The 25,000-nt window shown below is 48.5% G+C and overlaps 1 protein-coding gene across 11 annotated transcripts in view; it reads right to left on the bottom strand.

Moving 5' to 3' along the window:
• The window catches only part of LOC147031272 (KN motif and ankyrin repeat domain-containing protein 1-like), a 122,800-nt gene that overhangs the window by 86,598 nt on the left and 11,202 nt on the right, over window positions 1–25,000 (bottom strand). For 9 of the 11 annotated variants that reach the window (XR_015052629.1, XM_085860807.1, XM_085860824.1 and 6 more), the window contains exons 2-3: window positions 19,910–19,978; window positions 15,938–15,997 (exon numbers count right to left, since the gene is read on the bottom strand). Coding sequence is in view for 9 of the 11 variants with exons in the window: in XM_085860807.1 (XP_085716933.1) it covers window positions 15,938–15,965 (28 nt within the window). In the remaining 2 variants the exon portion in view is untranslated. The remainder of the gene's footprint in view (window positions 1–15,937; window positions 15,998–19,909; window positions 19,979–25,000) is intronic. The other 2 variants (XM_085860831.1, XM_085860839.1) reach the window with 1 other exon arrangement.

Here is a 25,000-nt window from a genome sequence, read left to right as displayed (position 1 = left end):
ATAAAATTGCCGGCGCTAGACAGACATGCCGGGGGCGCACTCATATTTACAGTACATCTTACCTTAACTTACAAATTTTACACTAAACCATGGCCCAGGATCATTGAACTCTGCAAAAGAAAAGCAGTTAGCAGGGAGCCAGGCTGCCCACATGCAGTCTCTGGCTCAAAACAATGCAGGTGACAGGGAACGTGGCTGGCTGCTCACACGCAGTCCAAGGCCTTCCCTTTTGAACTGAACGCAGTGAACCACAACGGTGCATGGGCTGCACAACGCAGTCTCCGTGCCAGATCAAGTGGCACACGCAATGAGCACAACGAATGGATGGATGAATGCAAACACGGTGCACGGGCCGCCACTGCAGGCCCGTGTTGTAGCTGCCAACAGGGCAGTTCTCGCAGCTTGCAAACTGTTGCCTTGCGGATCCTGGCGCACATGGAAATGAACAGGGGGGGCAAAGCAAAAATTGAACGGGGCTGGTGAACGTGGGCAGTGGGCATGGCATGGCAAAGGTGAGCAGGCAAACACAGCCCGCAGAAGAAGGCCGCTGCAGGCAAACACAGCCGGCAGACGAACTGGCCGGCACAGGCCTCGAAGAAAAACAGCCAGCAGATGAACTGGCCGGCACAGGCCTTGCAGCACACAGCTGCCGATGAAGTTGGCCGGCCTCCGCCTTGAAGCAAAACACGGCCAGCCGATGAAGTTGGCCAGCCTTTGCCGTTCAGTGGAGGTTGGTGGAGGGAGTGCGGTGGTGCTGGCCACTTGGAAGGCGGGCTCGGACCTACCTACCTGTCTCCCTCCCAACCTATCGCCTTTGCCTGTCACTGTACATACCCACTCCCTTAATTTGTCAAACCCCAATTTAGCCCCAACTTATTTTTTTGTTGTTTTTATTTTTACTTCCCCACTATAAATCGTCCCCTAACCCCCTTTATCGTCCTTGTTCGGCTAACCTATCCTGTCACCTAGCCTACTCCCAACCCCTACGTTCCCTTCCCGGAGGGGAACAAGGGAGAGCTAACGTCCTGTGTCGAGGCCCAATTCAAGCCTCAGAATGGCCTCCCCAGAGTTCGGCGATCTTAACCCAAAGTGGGTCCAGCGGCCCACAACGACAGCGAGGGGATGGATGGTGCGGAGGGGTACATCTCCTAATCTACCCTAACCATTTAACTGTTAAACTACCCCGGGGCTTTCAACAAGCGCCTCTCGCTTAAACTATTGGTTCTAACAACCCAGATTCCCGTCGCCTGTGTTGGTGTCCTTACAATTTCGGGCCTCGCCCCCCAATTTTCTCTCCGTGCCCTCACACGGTCTCCTGGCTGGGACACGTGGCTCCCTTTGGCAGGCACGACCCTCTGCCGAATCTCCCGCTATGGCACCCCCGGGCACTACACTGCCTCCGAGCCTACCAGCTCCCTAACACCGGGGAGTGCCCCCCATGGCACCTCCCCTGAAACGCACACGTGGCAGGCCGGCCTCCCGGGCCCCTTTCCGAGGGTCACCCGTGCCCACAACACTGCCCACGCGGCTAATGGCGCCCCGGGCCCCCGCACCAAGCAGGCGCACCCGTGCCCACTACGCTATCCCGGCCCCCCATGGGCCCATGGCCTACCGCGGCCGACTAGCCTGGTGCCCGGGGTACCCACTCAGCGATACTCACCTTTCGCAGCCACGCTCCCAAGCCCGTCAACAGGGCTCCTGCACCCCTCCAAATGGGTCTCGAGCCTACTTTCCCACCAACAGCAAAACGACCTCCATTTTTCAATTTGACTAACCCAGCTAACTCACTCTACACTGACCCCGGGGTCCCTTGGGCGGGAGTCACTCCTCCCCCCAATCACTCATCGCACCATGCATTCCCCATTCGCTCCACTCACACAGACCCGCTGGCCTCACTCACTCAACATGTACACGTACTCGCCTCACAACTCTTCAACACACACACTGCTGAACTCTGCCATCCTTCTATCTGCATCCCCTAACTAACTCGTGCTCCCACGTCATCCCTTACACTACAGCACGTTCCTTTTAACACTACGTAGCTAAGCTGCGTCCCCTCTACACATTCACTGTCTGTCACTGTCTCCAAAATAATCCCATAAATCAATTTCCCAACCTAAATCTGGCTACAATCCCTCTAACTAATCCATTCCACGGACTCCATGAGGACTTACCCCTGCCCCATGAAGTCGGTCTAACTAAGCTAACCCTTCCCCCTAACTAGTTTCCATCCTGTGCCCAGGTAAGGGGGTCTTCCACCCCTTGCCCAGGAATCCTTTGCACCCGAAAGTGAGGCTTGTTTTTTTATTTTTTTATTTTTTTTTTTCCATGCGCAGCACCTGCGCGGCAACTCAGAGCTCGCGCACTTTACACCTGCCCGTGACGTCATGCAGCTGCACGTGTTCCTCGTCCCTCGTTGGACGCTACCATCCGGCAGAGATACCCCTCCTGCCGCATTCCAACCACACGTGCAGCCATGACGTCACCGTGCGCAAAAAAAAAACACAAGCCCCACGTCTCGAGGGGTTCCCCACGCGAACACATGTGCTTTGCCCGTTGGAGCTTAACACACACGATCGCGTGGAGAACCCGTCCGGTCCAAATCCGTTTACCTGCCTAAACTTTGTCCGTCCGCGGGATCGGCAAATCCACCGCTGGCGTTTCCGGACCGGGACTTCACTCTCGCAAGCGAGCACGTGGTGGTCTCGTGCGTTGCACAGCACGAACCGCGTGCTCACTGCTGGGTGAACCCGGCACGGTCCCCGAAACAGCTACAGCCGCTACTCGGCTTTCTCTCCTCTGTCGCCGTCTCCGTCTCCATTCCACACACGCATACCTGCGTGTCACGACGCACACAGTCCACTCCATCACATTCACACCGGGAGACGCGGCTGCGTGCTCCCGCATGCCAACCGACATCTCCCTCACATACCGCTCTCTCACACACACAGTCTCCCTTGCACACAGCGACCTTGCACACGGCCGTTCACTCACGCGTGCGGGGGCACTCACCCGCGGTGCCTCACTCGCACTCCGTGCCTCATCCACACACGCGGGGGCACTCACCCGCGGTGCCTCATTCACACTGGCCGTTTCACTCACACACACGGCCTCACTCACACACGGTGCCTCACCCACGCACGGCGTGCTGGGAAGCACGTGCTCCGGCACCATCGCCACCACACCACTCACACACGGGGTCGCTTCCACACACGGGGACGCACTCACACCTTCCACCACACACACAGGGACAACCACACTGGGGATTTGTGTCCCCACAAGGGTCTCCAGGGCCTCTACACCCCCCAAGCTCTCCGTGCACCCGTCCACAGCACTCGTCCCCTCAACCTCGCAAAGCACGACCGAACTCACCTGGTCGTGACTCGCCTCAAGGGGGCAGACTCCCTCCCCTCGTTCCTGGAGGAGGCCATCCAGCTGCTCGCACTGGGTCTCTACCCAGTCCGCCAGCTCACCCCCATTATCCTCCACTACCTCTGTGTGTGTGTGTGCGTCACTTACCCCGTCTTCCTCGTGTTGTCTTTCCTCTATTTTTTTCTATCTCCCATGTCTCTGCCAACTCTTCACCCTTTACCTCCCTTGTCTCAACTATTATTATTTCCTTTGTCGTCACCTCGTGTCTCGTCTCGCACGTTTTGGTCTCCCCATTTAATTTTTCCCTTTCGGTCATCGTTGCACCCCCTCCCAGCTCCTTCGCTCCTACACGTGGAGTCGCCATTTTGATCTCCCTGGTCACGGCCTTCATGCCCGCCTGCAGGCATCGGCCCATGTTCTGCGTCTCACCCCGCAGCTTTTTAGTTTCTTCCTTCATGTTTGCTTCCACTCCATTTATTTGCTTGTTCATTTCGTTTTTCATTTCATTTGTATTTGTATCCATCTTTTCGTTCATGCCTTTCATTTCGTTTGTATTTGTATCCATCTTTTCGTTTATGCCTTTCATTTCGTTTGTATTTGTATCCATCTTTTCGTTTATTTGTTTGTTCATGTCTTTCATTTCGTTTTTTATTTCATTTGTCATTGCCGCATTCATTTGTGCCAGCATGGTGAATAGCTGGGCCATGTCGGATGCACTCAAGTGAGCCGTTTCGGCAGGGGTTGGGGAAGGGTCTTGGTGGAGAGGGGGGGGGAGGTGTCATACACCGCGGCCGCTGCCGCACCCACCTCGGGCCCTGGGTTCAGTTGGGCGAGTCCGTGTTCCTGCACAATCAACATTTCCTGCTCGGGGATTCCATCCTGGACCATGGATTCTACACATTCCACATCCATTTCTAATACCCCCGGCTCCCGCTCGCCTTGAGACGCCATCTTGCTTCTCGTGAAGGGTTAATTTGCTCGCTCGTAATTTGGAGGGAATCGGGGGTCGCTTCTCTCACCCCTGGACCGATTCCCGTGAATTTAGCCGGAGACAGGAGAGCCTGTTTTCCTGTTCTCCGATACCAGTGCCGCGAGGAGGGCGATGAATTTGTATCCCACTCCTGACACCAGTGTTGCGGTATTCGTGCCCGCCGGCGTGCTGACGGCCACGTAACTCGAATCGCGGCACGTCGCCCACCGGACGGACAATCCAGTCGTGACCCTCTCGGACTAACGCCGGGAACCAGTCACGGGTGGACCTTTCGGTCTCACCGCGATCGAGCCAATCAGCCCCCGCGTGGGATAGGGTTGCTCGCCAAATTCGACCTACCTAAGTACCCACGCGGAGGGTAGACCGGGCGATCGCACCTCGCCGCAGGTCGACTTCGGACACGGGCCACTTAAGCGACCCGTTCCGTACTATCGGGATAACCGAGCGGTGTTATCGTCGACCTCGACGGTTTGATTAATTATCGGGCGTATTCAGCCCACTACCAACCCTTTACGTGAAGCAAGATGGGGATTCAATAGAGGAAAAGACGAAGCGAAGCGGGAGAACAGTTCAACAATAAAGCACATTTATTCGCGGCACACGGGAAGCACACAAATACAATTCCACCAAAAGCACACAAAAAAAAGAAAACACAATTCCATTTACACAAAAAGCAAATGTAAAAGCGAAAACAATGCAGAGCTAATACCGACTACCGAGCACACGGCAACACTTATACAATTCTACTTCACAGACGGCGCCGACAACACATACCCAAAACCAAGGAAAAGAAATACCCTCAAGGATGAGGCGGGCCTGAGGCCGAGACCGGGTCGCGCCTACCCGTCTGGTGATGAGACGCGGAGCGGCGATGGCGCCGCAACCCGCGGGCCTCGTGGACGGTGTCTGGTAGGGGGTGGGAACGGGGCCCCCTTGGTCGCACTATCTCAGCGCGGGGGAAACAGGAGGGGGTTGCTGATGCTCGGGGTATAGAGGATCTTTATTATCCCTGGTGTGCGTCTCCACCTCGGCCAGGTCGCGCTGCCGGCCTTCCTCGGGCGTGCAGCTCCCGGCACCGTCGCGAGCACCCCCTCGTCTGCCTTCGCCGCTGCCGCCTCTCCGCCTCTGGACTCTCCACCCTGGACTCTTCTTTGGGCTCTCCTCGTTCGACTCTCTTCAGCTTCTCCAGCTACTGCAGGCTTCGGGCTCCAGACTTCCACTCTCTGACTGACGAACACGGTCCTTTTATCCCCCGTAGCTTCGCCTTTGACCCCCTCCCTTTGACCTTTCACCTCGCTCCCCATTGGCCCGAGAAAAAGTGGGCGTGAAGGCTTCTTGATCCACAAATTTGCATATATCGATCGTCCTGGAGGCGGGGCCAAATCGTCCCTCGCTCACCGATTGGACGGCAAAAAGTGGGCGTGTGTCGTTTTTGATCCGTTTTTGAAGCACAAAATCCGTGATTTTGTACACGCTGTTCGACGCGCGCTCTGCACGAATCCAACACCGGTACCCACAGCGGGGCAAGAACGGTGGCGATGCTACGGTTGCGAGGTGTGACGGGAAGGTCGTGGCGGTTGTGGTGGAGCGGCGTTGTGGTTGGTGGTTGATGTTGTGGTTGTGGTGGTAATCATGGCGGTTGGTCCAAAATAAAGATAGTAAAAGAAAAACGGCTATCCTGAAGAGTCGCAGCTCGCATAAATGACATGTATTCCCACTAGACAACGGGTTTGGGCCTAACTACACATGTACTTACCGAGATACCTCACCTAAGGGACCTGAATGGTGGTTTGCGAATTTGGTAACCACAACAATATATATATATATATATATATATATATATATATATATATATATACATATATATATATATATATACATATATATATATATATATATATACATATACATACATATATATATATATATATATATATATATATATATATATATATATATATATATATATATAACCTGGGATACATGCATGAAGCAAAAAGATACTTACTGCTTACAATTCCAACCACCTCACTGCTTTAGTGTGCGGCCTCACTGCTTTACAATTCCAACCACCTCACTGCTCACTCCAATCACCTCACTTGGCAGTGATATTAATGTCTCTGCATGTTGTGACCCAGAGGTCAATAGACGTCTGGGTCGGGCCTGGGGAGTCGTGGCTTCACTGGATATTGCGGTGTGGTGCTATCGGTACCTATGCAGGACGACAAAAGCCCGAGAGACTTTTAGTCATTGGTGCCTCCAACTCTATGGATGCGAGACTTACTCTATGGATGTGGACTCTGGCCATGGATCTGAGAGGGAGACTTAACTCCATCAGTACCAGGTGTCTTTGGAGAATCCTTGGCCATCGCTGGTCAGACTTTGCGTCCAACGAGCGATTGCTGAAAGAGACTCAAATGAGATTTGTTACTTGTATAGTCCATGAGGGTCTGCTGCAGCTGCATGGACATGTGGCTCGTTTTCCTGATCCTTATCCTGCTCACCAGATTCTCTCGGTGAGGGAGCCTTGTGAGCGGAGGAGGCCAACAGGCCGGCCACGTGCCTCGTGGTCGCAGCAGGTTGATCGGCATCTCAAGGAGATGGGGAAGGGCCAGGTATCTGCCTGGTGGATGGCCAGACAGAGGCCCCTGCAGTACATGGAGAAAATGAACGCAGTGCCATGCTGCTCTGGCACATGCTCCCATACCTGACCTGACCTCACCTCACTGCACTGCAAAATGTGGGGACAGCAATTCAGTTCTGTATCTGGTGGAGACTTGTAAAACCATCCCCCCCCCTTACCTGGAGGTGGTGCTATACGATACACATTTAGAAAAGGAATTTGCATCACCACCCCCCCCCCCAAACCACCAAAACCACCAGCAAGGATAAAAAAACACCCCTATACATTAATTGTGGGTCGTACTGATCCAATCGAGCAAGTCTGGATGTAATGAGCCCAGAACTGTAGGAGTAGCAATGCAACACATACAGAAACACTGGTTCGTGAATTAAAGCAAGGATATAAGTGCCTTCAGAAAGTATTCACACCCCTCGGTGTTTTTTGTTTTTTTTGGTATTCAATGTCGAGGTTCATATAAGAGCTAACACACAGTATGTATAGCAAGGGGAGCAGGAGACAAGAGGGGCGGGAGAGTGAAAGACAAAACAGTGGGGAACAGAGACATTAGGAGATATGTGGAAGGAAGAGGGATGGGGCGGGGAACACGGGGAATACAAGATGGACATTACAGGGACTTTCAGGAAGGAAAGCAGCGGATTTGAAGGAGGTGGGTTTGGGGTAGATTAACGGGGGTAGAAAAGATCAGGGTTTTAGATGAGGGAAGACAAAAAATCGTGGCGAACAGCTGTTTTAAAGATCCAGAGGTAACAGTGGGATTGAAGAGTGTGTGGAAGTTTCTCCCAAAGGTGGGGAAAAAGAAGAATGAAAGAGTGAAGGTGAGCAGTGATTGATTTTAGTAGTTTTTACCAGAAGGGTGGTAGACCTTGAGCGCCCTACAGAAATATTGAGGGGAGGGGCATGTAGCAGACAGAGCGGGGGGGGGCTGGAGAGGAGACGGTAGAAGACAAAGATCAACGACCTGCCTGCGGTGAGAGAGCGATAGAGCAGAGTGAGAGCGAGAGAGCAGAGTGAGAGCGAGAGAGCAGAGTGAGAGCGAGAGAGCGAGACCCAAAGGCTCAACATCATCGCATGAGATACCAATGATTCTAAATGCCTTGGTTTCCACAGCATGAAGCCAAGAAAGGTGAGAGGCAGGAGCACCAGCCCAGAGTTGAGAGCAATACTCCATCAGGCTACAGATGAAAGCTTTGTATGTGGTCAGGAGCTCAGGTGTGGAAGGAAGGGCTTTGCACAATGGAGGATTCCCAGTCAGCGACTGGCTTTGGAGGCCAGGTTGGAAATGTGGCTTTCCCAGGAAAGATCGTGGCAGATTGTGAGACCCAGAAGCTTGAAGGAAAGGACTTCTTCCAGAGGATTGTTGAGAAAGTAGGCTGGGGGGGGGGGGGTTGGGGTCCAAATGGTCCTTTCAGAGATTCAGAGAGACATAGTGAGAGTGTGAGATTTGTCAGGATTGAGACATGTTCCACGTGTTGGCCCAGTTTATAATTTTATCCAGATCTGCAGAGAACGCAGAATCTGCGGGTTTCTGGTCTGAGGGATGACAGATGGTACGGCAGAGGGTGAAGTCATCAGCAAAGAGCAATCTTGTTCCAAGACTTTTGTCACTTTTGTTGTGGTCAGCCTGAATTGAAAATGGATTAAATTTAAAACCTTTGTCACCAATCTGCATGAAAGGATGGAATGTGACATAATGACCATAATGACAAAGTGAAAACATGTTTTGAGGAATTAAAAAAAATTAATTGAAAATGAAGAGCTGAAATGTCTGGCGTCAATAAGTATTCATCGAGAATAAGTATTCAATAAGTATTCATATGGACGAAACAAAATAGAAAATCGGAAATATTTTACAGAAATGCTACAAAGGGCGAGAGGAACGAAACAAAAAGTATGATAAGATCAATATGAGAATATTTTTTACAAAACAGGGTGTTTCATGCACCCCAGCGTGTAGGCTACATCTCGTGTTCTTGTGTATTTAGTGTCCTGTATGTTTATATATTTAATTTATAACAGGAGTAAGGTTGAATTGAAAGTGGAGGGAGTGGGTGAACAATTGGAAACAACCAGCAAGGAAATGAATAAATAGGAAGTGTGTGTATATATATATATATATATATATATATATATATATATATATATATATATATATATATATATATATATATATATATATATATATATATATATATATATATATATACATACATACACACAGCTCTCGAAAAAAATAAGAGACCACTCAAAAAAAATTTAAATCAGCATCTCTACATGTATGGCAGCCATTCCATTCCAGTGTCTGTTGAATTCCAACACAGGCACACCTCATTCTACTTAGTGAGGTACTGATTGATCACCTTAACCGAATCTTATTGAACAAGGAAAAGTATAAAAACCACTGCTGTGGTCATCACTATCCTCTTGCAATAGGACCAGCTGGATGGCAAAAACAGTGCGAGTAGTACCTCAAAAATAATTGGAATCAAAAAATAACTATTGACCATGCCAAAAGAGTTGAAAAGAAAAGTTTTGAGTGAGGAAAAGAAGGGTTCAATTCTGGCTTTACTGGCAGAGGGATACAGTGAGCGTCACGTTGCATCCATCCTTAAAATTTCAAAGACGGTGGTTCATAACAACAAGGTCAAGCAGCAGACATTGGGGACAACAAAGCTACAGACTGGTAGAGGGCGAAAACGACTTTACTCTGACCGGAATGACTGCCAACTCATTCGAATGTCACTCAACAACCGTAGTATGACATCAAGTGACCTACAAAGAGAATGGCAAACGGCAGCTGAGGTGAGGTGCATGGCGAGGATGGTTCGAAACAGGCTCCGAGGGGCAGGGCTGAAGTCGTGCAAAGCTAGAAAAAAGCCCTTCTTCAATGAGAAGCAAAGAAGAGCCAGGCTGAGGTTTGCAAAAGGCCATAAGGATTGGACCATAGAGGACTGGAGTAAGGTAATCTTCTCTGATGAGTCCAATTTTCAGCTTTGCCCAACACCTGGTTGTCTAATGGTTAGACGGAGACCTGGAGAGGTCTACAAGCCACAGTGTCTCGCACCCACTGTGAAATTTGTTGGAGGATCGGTGATGATCTGGGGGTGCTTCAGCAAGGTTGGAATCGGGCAGATTTGTCTTTGCGAAGGACTCATGAATCAAGCCACGTACAAGGTTGTCCTGGAAGAACACTTGCTTTCTTCTGCTCTGACAATGTTCCCCAACTCTGAGGATTGGTTTTTCCAGCAGGACAACGCTCCATGTCACACAGCCAGGTCAATCAAGGTTGTGGATGGAGGACCATCAGATCAAGACCCTGTCATGGCCAGCCCAACCTCCAGACCTGAACCCCATTGAAAACCTCTGGAATGTGATCAAGAGGAAGATGGATGGTCACAAGCCATCAAACAAAAAGTCAAGCTGCTTGAATTTTTTGTGCCAGGAGTGGCATAAAGTCACCCAACAGCAATGTGAAAGACTGGTGGAGAGCATGCCAAGACGCATGAAAGCTGTGATTGAAAATCAGGGTTATTCCACAAAATATTGATTTCTGAACTCTTCCTAAGTTAAAACATTAGTATTGTGTTGTTTAAAAATGAATATGAACTTGTTTTATTTGTATTATTTGAGGTCTGAAAACACTGAATCTTGCTGGAATTATAGATAGATATAGATAGATTATAAGAAATGTTCCCTGCTCATTTTTTGTCTTTTCTTCCATTGATCCAGCATGGTCCGAATCCCAGCTTAGCCGGGACTTCATTCTCAACAATCCCTTCCTTTTAGCCGGTACGTCCTTGGCAGTGTCGCTCGGCTGCGTCCGATCCGGTAAAGTGATCTGGTCCGGTAGAGTGATCCGGTTCGGACAAGGCACACCGAGGGCGTGTTCCCCGGTAATTAAATCACGTGGTTATTTTTAGTTAACCGGATTAACTAGACGGAGGACACTAAGTCACGTGGTTGAGTTATTGGCGTCCACGGTCGGTTAGGCAACCCGCTGTGCCACGGAATTATCAGTGTGTGATGGCCTACAAGTCCGGGGAATCTGGTGGGAGCCGAGATAGCTTCCCCCACAACAATATATATATATATATATATATATATATATATATATATATATATATATATATATATATATATATATATATATATATATATATATATATATATATATATATATGTATTGTTGCTGATTCGCGCCCGCCGGCGTGCGAACGGGACTTCCGGATTTTTTTTCCGGACCGGGACTTCACTCTCGCAAGCGAGCACGTGGGGGTCTCGTGCGTTGCACAGCACGGACCTCGTGCTCACTGCTGGGTGAACCCGGCACGGTCCCCGAAACAACTACAGCCGCTACTCGGCTTTCTTTCCTCTGTCGTCGTCGTCGCCATTCCACACACGCACTCACGCGTGTTACGACGCTCACACTCCATTCCATTACATTCACACCGGGAGACGCGGCTGCGTGCTCCCGCATGCCAACCGACATCTCCCTCACATACCGCTCTCTCACACACACGGTCTCCCTTGCATAAACCATACCACTCACACGTGGTGCTCCATTCACTCGCGGCCTTTCACTCACACACGCGGGGGCACTCACCCGCGGTGCCTCACTCACACACACGGCGACACTCACACACGGTGCCTCATCCACACACGGCGTGCTGGGAAGCACGTACTCCGGCACCATCGCCACCACACCACTCACACACGGGGTCGCTTCCACACACGGGGACGCACTCACACCTTGCACCACACACACAGGGACAACCACACTGGGGATTCGTGTCCCCATAAGGGTCTCCGGGGCCTCTATACCCCCCAAGCTCTCCGTGCACCTGTCCACAGCACTCCTCCCCTCGACCTCGCAAAGCACGACCGAACTCACCTGGTCGTGACTCGCCTCAAGGGGGCATACTCCCTCCCCTCGTTCCTGGAGGAGGCTATCCCGCTGCTCGCACTGGGTCTCTACCCAGTCCGCGAGCTCACCCCCATTATCCTCCACTACCTCCGTGTGTGTGTGTGCGTCACTTACCCCGTCTTCATCGTGCAGTCTTCCCTCTATCGTTCCCATCTCCCGTGTCTCTGCCAACTCAGTCACCTCTTCACCCTTTACCTCCCTTGTCTCAACTATTTTTATTTCCTTTGTCGTCACCTCGTGTCTCGTCTCACACGTTTTGGTCTCCCCATTTAATTTTTCCCTTTCGGTCATCGTCACGACCCTCGCCCAATACGCCCCCCGAATTATTTTTTCACCCGCCTCCACCGCGGGCCTGTCAGCCGTTGCACCCCCTCCCAGCTCGTTCGTTCCTACACGTGGAGTCGCCATTTTAAGCTCCCTGCTCACTGCCTTCATGCCCGCCTGCAGGCATCGGCCCATGTTCTGCGTCTCACCCCGGAGCTTTTTCGTTTCTTCCTTCATGTGCTTGTTCATGCCTTTCATTTCGTTTATAATTTCATTTGTGTATGTATCCATCTTTTCGTTCATTTGCTTGATCATGTTCGCTGTATTCGCATCCATCCTTGCTGTCATTTCCGCATTCATTTGTGCCAGCATGGTGAATAGCTGGGCCATGTCGGGTGCGCTTGGGTGAGCCGTTTCGGCAGGGGTTGGGGAAGGGTTTTGGTGGAGAGGGGGAGGGGAGGTGTCATACACCGCGGCCGCTGCCGCACCCATTTCGGGCTCTGGGTTCAGTTGGGCGAGTTCGTTTTCCTGTACAACCAACATTTCCTGCACGGGGATTTCATCCTGAGCCATGGATCCTACACATTCTACATCCATTTCTAATACCCCCGGCTCCTGCTCGCCTTGAGACGCCATCTTGCTTCTCTTAAAGGGTTAATTTAACTCGCTCGTAATTTGGAGGGAATCGGGGGTCGCTCCTCTCACCCCTGGACCGATTCCCGTGAATTTAATTGGAGACAGGAGAGCCCGTTTTCCCGTTCTCCGTTACCAGTGCCGTGAGGAGGGCGATGGGTTTGTATCCCACTCCTGACACCAGTGTTGCTGATTCACGCCCGCCGGCGTGCGAACGGCCACGGAACTCGAATCGCGGCACGTCGCCCACCGGACGGACAATCCAGTCGTGACCCTCTCGGACTAACGCCGGGAACCAGTCAGGGGTGGACCTTTCGGTCTCACCGCGATCGAGCCAATCGGCCCCCGCGTGGGATAGGGTTGCTCGCCAAATTCGACCTACCTAAGTACCCACACGGAGGGTAGACCGGGCGATCGCACCTCGCCGCAGGTCGACTTCGGACACGGGCCACTTAAGCGACCCGTTCCGTACTATCGGGATAACCGAGCGGTGTTATTCGTCGGCCTCGACGGTTCGATTAATTATCGGGCGTCTTAGCCCACGACCAACCCTTTACGTGAAGCAAGATGGAGATTCAATGAAAGAAAAGACGAAGCGAAGCGGGAAAACAGTTCAACAATAAGCACATTTATTTCGCGATGAACGGAAAGCACACATATACAATTCCACCAAAAGCACATGTAAAAGAAGAAGACAATGCAATATTACACAAAAAGCAAATGCAACAATGCAGATCTATCCGACTACCGGGCACACGGCAACACTTATACAATTTTACTTCACAGACGGCGCCGACAACACATATTCCCAAAGCAAAAGAAAAGAGAACCACCCTCCAGGATGAGGGGGTAGGCGGGCCTGGGGCCGAGACCGTGTCGGGCCTACCCGTCTGATGATGAGACGCGGAGCGGCGGTGGTGCCTCAACTCCGCGGGCCTCGCGGACAGTGTCTGGTAGGGGGTGGGAAGGGGGCCCCCTTTGTCGCACTATCTCAGCGCGGGGGGAAACAGGAGGGGGTTGCTGATGCTCGGGGAAAGGAGGATTTCACAAAATCTCGGGTCCCGCGGCGAGCGTCTCCTCCTCCACCTCGGTCGCGTTGCTGGCCTCTCTGGTGTGCAGCTCCCGGCACCGACGCGAGCACCCCCTCAACCGCCTTCGCCGCCTCTCCACAGCTTCGTCCGATCGCCCTCTCCGTCTCCTCTCTTGACTCGTCCAAACTCTTCACTGGCTCCGCGAACTCCCAACTGCGAACTGCCCTCTTCTGACGAACGCAGTCGTTTTTATAAGCCCCGTGGCTTCGCTCTTTCATCTTTGACCCTCTGCCTCCGACCTTTCACCTCGCTCCCCATTGGCCCGAGGAAAAGTGGGCGTGAATGCTTTTTGATCCATGAATTTGCATATAGCGACCGCCCTCCAACGCCCTGGAGGCGGGGCCAAATCGCCCCCTCGCTCACCGATTGGACGGAACAAAAGTGGGCGTGAGTCGTTTTTGATCCGTTTTTCTGCGGAAAGTCCGTGATGTTTTTGAACACGCTGCTCGGTGCGTGCCCCGCACGAGTCCAGCATCGGTGCCCACGAGTGGCGCGAGATGACGGTGATGCGGTGGTGGCGATTGTGGTGAAGCGGCGTTGTGGTTGGTGGTTGTTATTGTGAAGCGGCGTTGTGGTTGGTGGTTGTTGTTGTGATGGCTGTTGAGACGTGACTGGTGGTGGTAATAATGGTGGCTGGTCCAAAATAAAGATAGTAAAAGAAAAACGGCTATCCTGAAGAGTCGCAGCCCTCATGAATGACATTTATTCCCTCTAGACAACGGGTTTGGGCCTAACTACACATATACTTACCGAGATATCTCACCTAAGGGACCTGAATGGTGGTTTGCGAATTTGGTCAACCACAACAATATATATATATATATATATATATATATATATATATATATATATATATATGTATATATACATATATACATATATACATATATACATATATATATATACATATATATATATATATACATATATACATATACATATATACATATATATATATATACACATATATATATATATATATATATATATACATATATATATACATATATATATATACACATATATATATATACATATATATATATATATATATATATACATATATATATATATATATATATATATATATATATATATATATATATATATATATATATATATATATATATATATATATATATATATATATATATATATATATATATATATATATATGAGAGACACACAGACTGAAATAAAGTATAAGGGTTGAGTTAGGAAGGGTTAATGGAGGTAATAAAGATCATGGGTCAGGTTTGAGGATGACAATGTGGCGGTGCACTGCATGCTTGAAGCCAAGGAGAGGGAAAAGTGGGACAGAATGGCCTCTGGAAAGTGGTAACATAGACGGAAGAAGTGAGGAACAAAGGAGTTGAGGTGTACAATCAGCCTGGATTTCAGAAGTCTAACCAAGAGAGAGCTGCTGGAAGAAAGCATGCATTCTGGAGTTGCTGAGGAGGGTTGGAAGAATGAGAGCAGAGGGAGCAGTGCAGAAGAATCACAGGTAAAAAAAAAAAAGACGACCGACCTGCCTGTAACATGAAAAGCAACAAACCTTGTGCTTTGGCCTAATCATGGAATATTTTGATAATGTTGAGAGCTTTAGATTCCACATAATCTAGAAGAGACAGATATGATTCTGAGACACCAACCCACAGCGAAGAGCCGTACTCCATTTAGCTATGGATAAAAGTATAGTTGTTGTAAGCTCATGTCTGTAGCATTTTGGATGTTGAAAGGGGGTGGATGGTTAGCCCGTGTAACAGCACATCTATCTCGTATAGACTTCCTTTAAAACTAAAAAAAATAAAAAAAACAATAATAATGGGAAGTCAGGGCAAGTCGAAGGATAATGTTTCCAATAAACAACCAGTCCGTGTAATGTATATGTTGAAAGGAGAAAAATCATATCATTATTTTACTCTCATTTAAACAATATCAACATGGCTTTAGCTGTTCCTCGATGACATGTAATGCGACTTCAAGAAAATTTATCCACGAACACAGCGGACACCACATACCTGGCAATAAGGTATTTGCGTGAGCCATGGTGCACACCAAACACGACAGAAGCCTCTAATCTGTAAAACACGTGTGGAAATATATGCACATACAAAAACACACACACACACACACACACACACACACACACACACACACACACACACACACACACACACACACACACACACACACACACACACACAGCTTTGAGCATGTGAGGTTTGATATTCAATCATTTATTTAACTGATAAAACTGCAGATCATTCACTACACTGCATTTTTTTCTCTTTCCACAACTATCACAATGAAGGCACTGGCACACTTTTGCCACTGGCAAACATGGAACAAGGAAAAATCTCCTTTTTAGATTCAAAATCTATGTTCATGGAAGAGCGAGATGCTAGAGGGAAGTCAATCTATTGGCTGTGGGGTAGTGGGGCAACAAACAGATACAACAAACAAGGGAATTAACGAATATCAAAAGGGGAGAGAGACACGGAAGGAGAAACAGTCACCGACAATAAGTAAAAGCATTGGGTTGTTGGGTGGTGGTGGGGGGTTCATAGGATAGAAAATATAATAAGTGGGGATGATGGTGGTGGGGGTGGGGGGGGGGACATGAGATGTTTTTTGTATCAAAAAGGATCAAGAATCATGGAAAAGTGAGAGATGGTGATTTACTGCCAATTTTAAGTGATGGAATTTTCTCGTACTATCAACTAAATTCGCAGAGATAGTGTGAAGTCTTGGTGGAATCCTTGTAATAATATGTGTAGCTGTTTCCATCAATGCAAGCAGGGTATTACGAGGCATACAAGCTGAAGCACTCACAAAGAAAAGGTCGTATACGCATGATCGACGACGACGACGCTGGAGATGTGTTTTGCTCAACCAAATGTAGAATATTCAAAAGCAAGGTTATTTGACCTTTTAAAATTGTTCCGTGATATTAGATATTTTATTTATTTATTTATTTTGCCATGCGAGAGAAGGATTGCTCAGGGTGACATTCATTCCCGAGTGGGGGGGGCGGGGACTGAGATTTCGACCAAGGCGCTCAGGTACATTAACTTTAACTGTAAAAGTGGAACATTTGAATTACCTCAAACAAAATAGGTGTTGCTAGTTTAAATGTAATTTATATTCAGCTAACACTGGCCAGAGGGGGAAGGAATCAAGTGAAAATAAAAGGGGAAAGGAATGGGGAGGAGGGATTAGAATGAATCAAGACAGAAATGTAAAACAATATTGATCAATTACCTCAACCATCAAATGTGGACAAAGGTTATGTTTTCACCCCAGTCTGTCTGTGACCAGGATATCTCAAAAAGTTGACTGATTCAGACGAAATTTGGTGGAGAGGTTGGGTATTCGACAAGGACGAAATGATTAGATTTTCGTGAAAATCCAGATCCGGATCCTAGAAATTAAGCGATTCTTCACCATTGAGAGATAGGGCCAAAAATGATACGTAGCACGATATCTCAAAACGTTGTTGACGAGTTATGACAAAATTTGGTGGATGACTTGATTAGGTGACAACAACAAGCCGGTTAGATTTTGGTTCAGGTGCGGATGCAGATCCAACCTATTAGTGGGATACAAAATGTAAACTGTTCATCCTGGCGGAGGTACTCGCTCCACCGAGTGCCGTTCGTGTTTATTACTTTATTTAATCTCTTTAATATATCAGTCTCGAAAGGAGAGAAAAAGCATTTTAAGAATGCCAAAATAATACAAGGATGGCAATGCCAAAAATAATGAACAAAAAGTAGGGATAGTAGCATGGAAGTATGTAAGGTCTATCCCCACATCTCTCCTCCCCTCCCCCTTTTTGGTTGTAATTGGCTTGTGTGTTAAACATTCTGACTTACAAGTCATAAGTATACATGTGCCAGGTGGATAGTTCGCCCATCCATTGTGCAGAGGGAGACGGGGTTTTTTGCAAGTGTGTGTATGACTTTTTTATGAGCTGGAAAATAATACATACACTCGCATAACCCGCGCTCTGCGCGACATGTTGGGGTGGGTGTGTTTGAGAAAGGAACTGATGCAGAGTATCAGTAGTAATTTTACTTTAATGCAGTAAGTGGAATACGATTTCACTGTTTCAGAACCATTTTATTTACATTTTTTTTGCACCATGCACCTCGTATGGTCTTTGAGATAATGTAAGCCGAATATCACGTTAATCGAGCGCAGAACAAAGTCGAAGATAGCGCGACACGAAACCACAAACTCAGAAATAATATATAAGATTGAAGCTTTTGTCATGAGATTTTCAAACAAACCTTTATTGTGAGAATATGGAGAACACTACTAACTAACTAGCTTTCTTAGAGAGTGTACATTTGTTGCACTTTTCTTTACACAGTTTAGAGTCAATCCGAATTTAGATGTTCTCAAAATACACCTCACTTGACACCTTCATGTTGTATGTGGGAATGTAGTTGGAGGTGATTCAACAGTCATGGCTGTGCAAAAATAATAATAAAATAACTTAGACAGGTTCCATGCCTTCTTTCATATGTATTATGGATAGCTAGAAAAATATTCTCTGTTCACACTAATTTAGTGGAAAAAAAAAAAGAAGATTATGCAGGGATGGAACATGTATATTTATACGCTACCATTCCCTCCTCATGCACATACTTTTTGGCATTGCCATCTCTACTTCCTTTTGCATTTTTAAGCCTCCACCGACGAAGTCATTGAAGTCATGTTTTCAGGTTGGCTGTCCGTGATAGGTTTTCGTTCCCGCGACCACTTTAGAACAGCTGAAGGGATCCAAGTCAAACTTGGTACAAGTATGTATAATGATGTAAGCACAAACTGAATAGAATATGGGGTCGTGAGGTCAAAGGTCAGAGGTCATGTTAGGTAAAAAACAAAATGTTACCACACTAATTTGTGACCCAGCGATGGGATTTTGACCAAACTTGGTATAAGTATACAATCTGATGCAAAGATGAACTGACTAGATGGTGACATCAAGAGGTCAAAGGTCAAAGTCCATGATAACATAAGAATGTCTGAAGGGATCCAGGTTAAACTTGGTACAGTATGTATAATGATGTAATAATGTGGGCGTAGGCACATGTGAACGTTGCGAAATCTAAGAGTGCCATTATAGTTTATACTCGTTTCTGTACCCTTTTTACCTCAGCCGTCGAAGGTGAAGGAGGTTATGTTTTCATCCCTTTCTGTGTTTGTCTGTCTGTTTGTCTGCGTCCTGGATATCTCAAATAGTTGTGGACGGATCCGGATTAAATTTTGTGGACAGGTTGGGTGTGTGACAAGGACAAACTCATTAGATTTCGGTGAAGATCCGGAACTGGATACTAGAATTTTTTTTCAGTGATTCTTCACCATTGAGAGATAGGGCCAAAAACTATATAGTACTGTATAGCATAATGTTTCAAAAATGTATTGATTGGAGCCGATATGTTTTCATGGATCAGGCATTACGTGGCGGTGGTGCGTGCTCCACCGAGCGCCCTTCTCGTTTTGTTCTGTGAAAAGTGTGGAAATGATATTGCATATGCACTTTGCAATAACTTCTCTCACGTTTGAACGCTTTTCAAATGATAGAGTTACAGTCATTGTTGTTAACATTAATAACATAGATGAGAGTAGTATGGATTATAATGAATAATAATAATAATAAAAATACAGTACATATAGCAATTTCCCACAACCAACACAATATTGTACACTGTGCGAGTCCACAAGGCTAATAAATATATTTGATGCTGGGGGGTAGGAGGTGGGGGACTGACCATCACAAAAAGGACCAATCCATAAAATAAAATAAAAACATTAAAAATGTAGACTGTATAGGATTCTGTAACCTCAGTTTATTTGCCACTCAGTGTGGACAAAGTAAGTAATGATATAAAGAGGGGAGGGGGAATATTTAAATGTATGAGATAAGGGGAACAAGACTGCCATCCGAGGGGACCAGTTCTTATATCAAGTTGCTCACATACTTGCATTTATCCTCCACAGCACAGAGTCAGGAATGAGTAACCCCACCAAAGCAAGCCATGCTCGTGTCTCTGCAAATGGGGAGGGGAAAAGCATGCAAAACGCACTGTTGGTTGAGTTTGAAAGCACACTTGTTTTCTTTCTGGTGACAAGGCCATGTTAGGTTTATCTGGCCTGCACCACTCTTTGTACTTTGGCCACAAGGCCTTTGAAACTACTCGCTCTCAAATGCTTGCCTTTGTTCCTGCGTACACAGGCCCACAACCGAGGTGTGCTGTGCTACTGCTCAATCTCTCAATCACCTGTGCACCGGCCTATGGCCTGGGTGCAACTTTCCCTGCGTGACACACCTCGACTGGGCTGCTTCCTGACCGATCGTCCCAAACCGCAACACATACTGACCAGCAGTGCCCTCTGCACTACCACGGCACTTTAGTGTGGTCTGTGTATTCGCGTAGTTTAGAATATTTTTTCGGTCAATGTGGACCTGTAAGAGTGAAGTTGTGCTGTTGTAATGTACGACATGAGAAGGGCAGAGTCGACGTCCATATTAGTTGGAAAGTGTTAATCGTTTTTGTCATCCATGTGAACCAGAGGAGATACCAGGTGGGGTAAGAAGAGGATTGTAACTTTGATTTGTAATGACACCGTTATTACTTTGACTTAAATTAGTCAATGATTAAATCACAGCTGTATATATATATATATATATATATATATATATATATATATATATATATATATATATATATATATATATATATATATATATATATATATATATATATATATATATATATATATATATGTAAAATAATTAAATATCAGACCCATTACGATCCCCGTGCCACGGGAGCTACCATTTTTGTTCTTGGGAAGTGAGTTGTAAACAAATTGCATAATAAAATAAACGTAGTTCCGCTTATTTCGCTGAATGTACATTATAACACTGCATTATAATGAATTCACAAGTTGCCTGTTGTACATTATAACGGATTCACAAGTTGCAATGGATGGATGGATGGAAAACATTGTGGGCACTTGTTGGGCAAATGAAAGAAAGATTTGGGCAACCAGATTTGCAATGTTCCTCGTCCCATCCCCATCCCCATCCCTCTCCCTTCCACAGTTCACCTAATGTGTCTGTTCCCCACTGTTTTGTCCCTTCCACTCCCGCCCCTCTTGTCTCATGCCTCCTTGCTGTGAGTTGTGTGTTAGCTCTCATACGAGCCTCGACCAAGGTATACAAAAAAAAAAAAAAAAAAAAAAAAAAAAAAAAACAATGGTGTGTGCCTCCATGATGCGATGGGTCGTTAATCAACCGTGGATGCCAATAACTCAACCATGTGACTTTGGGTCTTCCGTCTAATGAATACCAGTTACCTAAAGGTCACGTGATATAATTAGCGGGGGACACGCCCTCGGTACACCTTGTTCAAACCGGATCACCTTACCGGATCAGATGCAGCTGAGCGCAACTGCCCAAGGACGTACCGGCTAGAAAACAGATCGTTGGGGGATAACGTGCCGGCTCGGCACGAATACGGACCATGCTGGACCAATGAAGGAAAAGATGAAAACGAGCTGGGAACATTTCTACACAAAGCATTTATTTAGAATCAGGTGAGGAAATCCGTTCCTTTTAGCCGGTACGTAGCACAGTGAATGGGGTTTATTATTATGTATGGCAGGGATAGCAAGGAATTTGTGGGGTGCGACAAAAGGCAAGCAATTTACAAAAGCAGACACAGAGCAGATTTATCTCGTTTTATCTCCTACAATTTTAACTTATGCTATGACAGGCGGCATCACACACACACACACACACACACACACACACACACACACACACACACACACACACACACACACACACACACACACACACACACACACACACACACACACACACACACACCTGCTCTCTTTCTTTCTGGCTAACGGCCTCGCAATACCTGGCGAAGTCGGCCGACCAACGCAACCCGGTACACTTTGGGGGAGTTGGAGGGAGAAATACTGTTGTCTAAGGTGTGGGAGTGGGAGGTGTGGTGTGGTGCAATGTGGAGGGGGTGTGGTGTCATGCCAGAGGAAATTTATTGCGAATCAGTAATGGATGCTCTTTTGTGCGTTGAGATGGGACGAAATAGAGGGGTGGAAAGAAAGAGAGGAGAAAAGATGCGTAAGGTAAAATGTTCCGAGCCTAGTCGTGCATAGGTCTGAGTGTAGCGTGTACCTCCATGGGAAGCTCTGCTTGAGCAATCCCACCTCAAGAGTCGCCGCGTTATCTCCTGCTTAATCACTTTGCCGGGGCTCGTGGAAACGTGTGCTCCACACTGGTCCCAGAAGAACGTCTGTCGCACACCAACCCCGAGTTTAGATGCAGCGACAGGCAGATAATGAGGAGCAGTGAAGAGAGAGTAGAGCAGAGGGATGAAGGAGGGGGCGAGGCAAACAGGTGAAGATGAAGGTGAGGCAGGCAGGCGAAAAAAGACAGAGGGCGGACGGCTTCGCGATCCGCCTTTAAAAAGCCCCGGGCAAAGGGTGGGGTGACGACCTGAAGCGACGTGCCGTGACCTGAATCACACTTCCCTCTTGGGCTCTGGCGGTCATAGCCCCGCCCTGCCAGGCTCCTGGGACCGGAAGTGGTCTCATTCGCACATCTGGTGAGACATGGCCCGGAGCCCCATACTGAACTCCTGGGCGCCCCCCCCCCACCCGGCAACCCCCGTCCCTCGCTGCCCGTCTTGCCGTGTTCTGGTGACTGGATGAGGGTCGTATGGGCCCATGTGCCCATTTGGGGCATTCCCGGCTCGATGCGGTTGGTGCTGTTAATGTGCTTGGCTTGTCCCAGCAGCAAACGGTCCGAGTGACCTGGGCCGTGCAGCACACCTCTGTTTGGTAGTGAATTGTATCAATGCGGAGGTGTGAGGAGGTGTGGGATGATTTTTCCCATGTGCGGGAGATGGTGGTGGTCGAGGTGGTGAGTTTTTGGTGAGCGAAGGCTGAGCAAGGTGAGACGCCGTTGTAAATTGATGCGCAGATTTGAATGAAAGGGCACGCCATATAGTGAGTTTGTTCTTTTGGTGATTCTCCCACAGGAGGCTGCTTGGTGTGTGTGTCTCTGTCTTTGTGCGTGTGTGTGTGTGTGTCTCTGTCTTTGTGCGTGTGTGTGTGTGTGTGTCTCTGTCTTTGTGCGTGTGTGTGTGTGTGTGTCTCTGTCTTTGTGCGTGTGTGTGTGTGTCTCTGTCTTTGTGCGTGTGTGTGTGTGTGTGTGTGTCTCTGTCTTTGTGCGTGTGTGTGTGTGTGTGTGTCTCTGTGTGTGTGTGTGTGTGTGTGTGTGTGTGTCTCTGTCTTTGTGCGTGTGTGTGTGTGTGTGTGTCTCTGTCTTTGTGCGTGTGTGTGTGTGTGTGTCTCTGTCTTTGTGCGTGTGTGTGTGTGTGTGTGTCTCTGTTTTTGTGCGTGTGTGTGTGTGTGTGTCTCTGTCTTTGTGCGTGTGTGTGTGTGTGTGTGTGTCTCTGTCTTTGTGCGTGTGTGTGTGTGTGTGTGTGTGTCTCTGTCTTTGTGCGTGTGTGTGTGTGTGTGTCTCTGTCTTTGTGCGTGTGTGTGTGTGTGTGTCTCTCTGTCTTTGTGCGTGTGTGTGTGTGTGTGTGTCTCTGTCTTTGTGCGTGTGTGTGTGTGTGTGTCTCTGTCTTTGTGCGTGTGTGTGTGTGTGTGTGTCTCTGTCTTTGTGCGTGTGTGAGTGAGTGTGTGTCTCTGTCTGTGTGCGTGTGTGTGTGTGTGAGTGTCTCTGTCTTTGTGCGAGTGTGTGTGAGTGTGTCTGTGTCTTTGTGCGTGTGTGTGTGTGTGTGTGTCTCTGTCTTTGTGCGTGCGTGTGTGTGTGCGTCTCTGTCTTTGTGCGTGCGTGTGTGTGTGCGTCTCTGTCTTTGTGCGTGCGTGTGTGTGTGCGTCTCTGTCTTTGTGCGTGCGTGTGTGTGTGCGTCTCTGTCTTTGTGCGTGCGTGTGTGTGTGTGTCTCTGTCTTTGTGCGCGCGTGTGTGTGTGTGTCTCTGTCTTTGTGCGTGCGTGTGCGTGTGTGTCTCTGTCTTTGTGCGTGCGTGTGTGTGTGCGCCTCTGGCTTTGTGCGCGCGTGTGTGTGTGTGTCTCTGTCTTTGTGCGTGCGTGTGTGTGTGTGTCTCTGTCTTTGTGCGTGCGTGTGTGTGTGTGTCTCTGTCTTTGTGCGTGCGTGTGTGTGTGTGTCTCTGTCTTTGTGCGTGCGTGTGTGTGTGTGTCTCTGTCTTTGTGCGTGCGTGTGTGTGTGTGTGTCTCTGTCTTTGTGCGTGCGTGTGTGTGTGTGTGTCTCTGTCTTTGTGCGTGCGTGTGTGTGTGCGTCTCTGTCTTTGTGCGTGCGTGTGTGTGTGTGTGTCTCTGTCTTTGTGCGTGCGTGTGTGTGCGTCTCTGTCTTTGTGCGTGCGTGTGTGTGCGTCTCTGTCTTTGTGCGTGCGTGTGTGTGCGTCTCTGTCTTTGTGCGTGCGTGTGTGTGCGTCTCTGTCTTTGTGCGTGCGTGTGTGTGCGTCTCTGTCTTTGTGCGTGCGTGTGTGTGCGTCTCTGTCTTTGTGCGTGCGTGTGTGTGCGCGCGCGTCTGTCTTTGTGCGTGCGTGTGTGTGCGCGCGCGTCTGTCTTTGTGCGTGCGTGTGTGTGCGCGCGCGTCTGTCTTTGTGCGTGCGTGTGTGTGCGCGCGCGTCTGTCTTTGTGCGTGCGTGTGTGTGCGCGCGCGTCTGTCTTTGTGCGTGCGTGTGTGTGCGCGCGCGTCTGTCTTTGTGCGTGCGTGTGTGTGCGCGCGCGTCTGTCTTTGTGCGTGCGTGTGTGTGCGCGCGCGTCTGTCTTTGTGCGTGCGTGTGTGTGCGCGCGCGTCTGTCTTTGTGCGTGCGTGTGTGTGCGCGCGTCTGTCTTTGTGCGTGCGTGTGTGTGCGCGCGCGTCTGTCTTTGTGCGTGCGTGTGTGTGCGCGCGCGTCTGTCTTTGTGCGTGCGTGTGTGTGCGCGCGCGTCTGTCTTTGTGCGTGCGTGTGTGTGCGCGCGCGTCTGTCTTTGTGCGTGCGTGTGTGTGCGCGCGCGTCT

This window comes from Eptatretus burgeri, chromosome 2, assembly GCF_056783735.1.
Source record: "Eptatretus burgeri isolate ZD-2024b chromosome 2, Ebu_testis_v1, whole genome shotgun sequence".
In the NCBI taxonomy this organism is placed as follows: Eukaryota; Metazoa; Chordata; class Myxini; order Myxiniformes; family Myxinidae; genus Eptatretus; species Eptatretus burgeri.
Note: the sequence above shows the minus strand (reverse complement) of the source record. Positions and strands in the feature narration are given on the sequence as shown.